The sequence below is a fragment of the Pteropus vampyrus genome, unplaced genomic scaffold, assembly GCF_000151845.1.
Source record: "Pteropus vampyrus isolate Shadow unplaced genomic scaffold, Pvam_2.0 Scaffold50, whole genome shotgun sequence".
NCBI classification, from domain to species: Eukaryota; Metazoa; Chordata; class Mammalia; order Chiroptera; family Pteropodidae; genus Pteropus; species Pteropus vampyrus.
The window spans coordinates 10,578,634-10,582,055 of record NW_011888831.1 but is presented as its reverse complement, the minus strand read 5'-3'; the positions used below and the strand labels follow the sequence as shown (position 1 = coordinate 10,582,055).

At 49.1% G+C, this 3,422-nt stretch overlaps 1 protein-coding gene across 1 annotated transcript in view; it reads left to right on the top strand.

Moving 5' to 3' along the window:
* Positions 1-3,422, top strand: part of LOC111739358 — a 7,003-nt gene that overhangs the window by 2,954 nt on the left and 627 nt on the right. The window contains exon 4 of the mRNA XM_023530379.1: positions 2,128-2,443. Within this exon, the coding sequence (XP_023386147.1) occupies positions 2,128-2,443 (316 nt within the window). The remainder of the gene's footprint in view (positions 1-2,127; positions 2,444-3,422) is intronic.

Sequence of the window (3,422 nt, the reverse complement as noted above, 5' to 3'; positions counted from 1 at the left end):
TATACTCCCATTGAACCGGAGGACCCAAATAATCGGCGAGCCATTAATCTAGCCTTTGTTAGTCAGTCAGCCCCAGTTATCAGAAAGAAATTACAGAAGCTAGAAGGATTTGAAGGAGAGAACTTATCTAAGCTTCTCGAGATTGCCCAGAAGGTGTTCAACAACAGGCATGAGGTCCAGAAGGTTATGTTTGTTGTATACAGGATAAGTCACGGACCGGACTGGCCAAAGGCCAAGCCAACGCCGGGAGGGAAAGGCGGGACCGGGGTCAGAATAACTTAGAAAAGGACATTAGAAGAACATATGGCCCGAAAAGGGCCCAGGGGAAAAAGGCCCCACTCATTATGTTAGAGGATGCAGAATGAGGAGGTCAAAGCTCCTATGTTATGAGCCCCCGGGAGCCCAGGGTAACATTGCAAGTTGGGGGCCAACCTGTAAACTTTTTAGTGGACACAGGGGCTACGTACTCAGTTTTGCAGAGTACAAAAGGCCCCCTATCAAAGGAAAAGATTTTAATACAAGGGGCCACAGGACTAGGGAAATCCTACCCTTGGACTCAGGCCAGAATTACCGACCTAGGAAAGGGGACCATCACTCATTCGTTCCTGGTTATGCCTGAATGCCCGTGCCCCTTGCTGGAGAGAGACTTACTACAAAAATTACGGGCCACCATCTCTTTTAAGGAAGCACACACTAAACTAACTCTGGGGGCCACTCCATCTGCAATAATGCTCACTTGCCCCTCTCTCTGAAGAATACCTTTTATTAGAGGAGCCTGTTTTCTATCCTTCCCCTAATGCATCACTGTTAAAAGAACTGCGGTGCAGGATCCCTCGGGTGTGGGCTGAGACTAACCCACCCGGATTAGCAGCCCATCAGCCTCCTATTGTGCTAAATCCGGTATCGCAGTGCATATTCGGAGGCTTCTAAATGAAGGGATCTTAGTCCCCTGTCATTCGCCTTGGAATACCCCGCTGCTTCTAGTTCAGAAACCAGGTACTCAAGACTACAGGCCAGTACAGGACCTCAGAGAAGTAAATAAGCGGGTTGAAACTATACATCCCACCGTTCCCAACCCGTACACCCTCCTCAGCCAACTGCCGCCTAGCCACCAGATGTACACCGTCCTTGATTTAAAGGATGCTTTCTTCACTCTCCCCCTAGCGAAGGCGAGTCAACCACTATTTGCATTTGAATGGGAGGACCCTGATAAACTGTATTCGGGACAATGGACTTGGACTAGACTGCCACAGGGATTTAAGAACTCCCCCACATTGTTTGACGAGGCCCTGAGAGGGGACCTCATTGACTTTCGTCAGAGACATCCAGAGACTGTTCTTTTACAATATGTAGATGATTTACTCTTAGCCGCTACAACAGATGTAAAATGTAAGCGGGCCACTGAAGATTTATTACAAGAATTGGAGGCTAAGTGATACCGGGTGTCTGCTAAGAAAGCTCAACTCTGCACTTCCCAGGCAGTGTATTTAGGCTATAAGCTGCAAGGAGGCCACCGGACTCTGTCATCAAGCAGAATTGAGGCCGTTTTAAAAATACCCCAACCCACCACCAAGCTGCAGGTCCGAGAGTTTCTCAGGGCCGTAGGCTACTGCAGGCTCTAGATCCCAGGGTGTGCAGAGTTAGCCAAGCCCCTGTATGCCAGCACTGGGGAAAAGTCTGAGGACTTGCACTGGGGGAAAGAAGAAAAAGAGTCCTTTGAGGCCCTAAAAACAGCCTTGACCACAGCCCCTGCTTTGGCTCTGCCTACTTTAGACAAGCTGTTCCAACTCTTTGTGACTGAGACTAGAGGCATAGCGAAGGGGGTCCTCACCCAGACTCTAGGACCATGGAAGAGACCCATTGCATACCTCTCCAAAAGACTGGACTGTGTTGCCGCCGGGTGGCCTGATTGCTTGCAGGCCATTGCAGCCACGGCCATCCTCACCAAAGAAGCCCTGAAGTTGACTTTAGGGCAGACTATCCAGATTATAGCCCCCCATGAGGTGGAAACCATGCTCCGCAGCCCCCCTGATCGTTGGATTTCAAATGCACAGATCACTCAATACCAGGTTCTTCTCCTTAACCCCCCACAAGTACAATTCTTAAAAACTTCTGTTCTTAACCCAGCCACCCTTTTGCCTGATGATGACCCTCAACAGCCATTACATGATTGTCTTGAGCTTTTGGATAACATCACCTGCCTCAGGCCAGACCTGACTGACGTCCAGTGGCCAGAACCGGATGCCACACTGTACACCAATGGAAGCGGCTTCATCGCAGAGGGAGTCAGGTATGCTGGGGCGGCAGTAGTTGCTGGAGGGACCGTCATCTGGGCTCAGGCCCTGAGGCACGGAACATCAGCTCAGCGAGCCGAACTCATCGCTGTGACCCAAGCACTCCGATGGGGTAAGGAGAAGACAGTTAACAACTATACAGACAGCAGGTATGCCTTTGCTACTGCGCATATTCATGGGGCACTCTATAAAGAGAGAGGATTACTCACCTCAGGGGGGAAGGAAATCAGGAACAGAGAAGAGATCCTAGCTCTCCTGGAAGCCACCTGGCTGCCTAAGAAAGTGGCTGTCATACACTGTCCAGGTCACCAGAGAGCTGAGTCTGAGGTAGCCCGGGGAAATGCCTTTGCTGACCAAATTGCAAAGGAAGCTGCCCAAAAACCAGTGGGGCCCATTGACGTTCTTCCAGTTCTGCCCCCCAGAACGCTTCCAGACTCACCCGTCTACACCCCAGGTGAACTTGAATTATGCAGTAAGCTAAAGGGGGTAAAAAGACCCACTGGGTGGATTCGCCTCCCAGATGGATGCACCCTAGTACCCGGTGCCTTAGGTAGGAAACTAATCTCACTAGTCCATCAGAGCACCCACCTAAGAGGAACAAAGTTGATTGAACCTTTGAAAAGAGACTATTATATCCCCAGACTATACAAATCTGCCAAAGAGGTAACAACAAGATGTTATATTTGCGCCCAAGTTAACCCTGGGCCTCCTGTTAAAGTGCAAATTAGATCAAGACTAAGGGGCCAAGCCCTGGGGGAACATTGGGAACTAGACTTTACAGAAGTAAGCCCTGGAACTTTTGGATTTAAGTATCAACTTGTGTTCATCGACACCTACTCAGGATGGGCTGAAGCCTTTGCAACTAGGAGAGAAACTGCCCAGGTAGTAGCTAAGAAATTAGTATCGGAAATAGTGCCCCGATTTGGCTTGCCATTAATATTGGGGTCCGACAATGGCCCGGCATTCATCGCCAAAACAAGTCAAACCTTAGCCAGAATATTAGGCATTAATTGGAAATTACACTGTATATATAGACCTCAGAGTTCAGGCCAGGTAGAAAGAATAAACAGGACTTTAAAAGAAACTTTAACCAAATTTAAACTTGAAACTGGCGAGAATTGGGTGAGT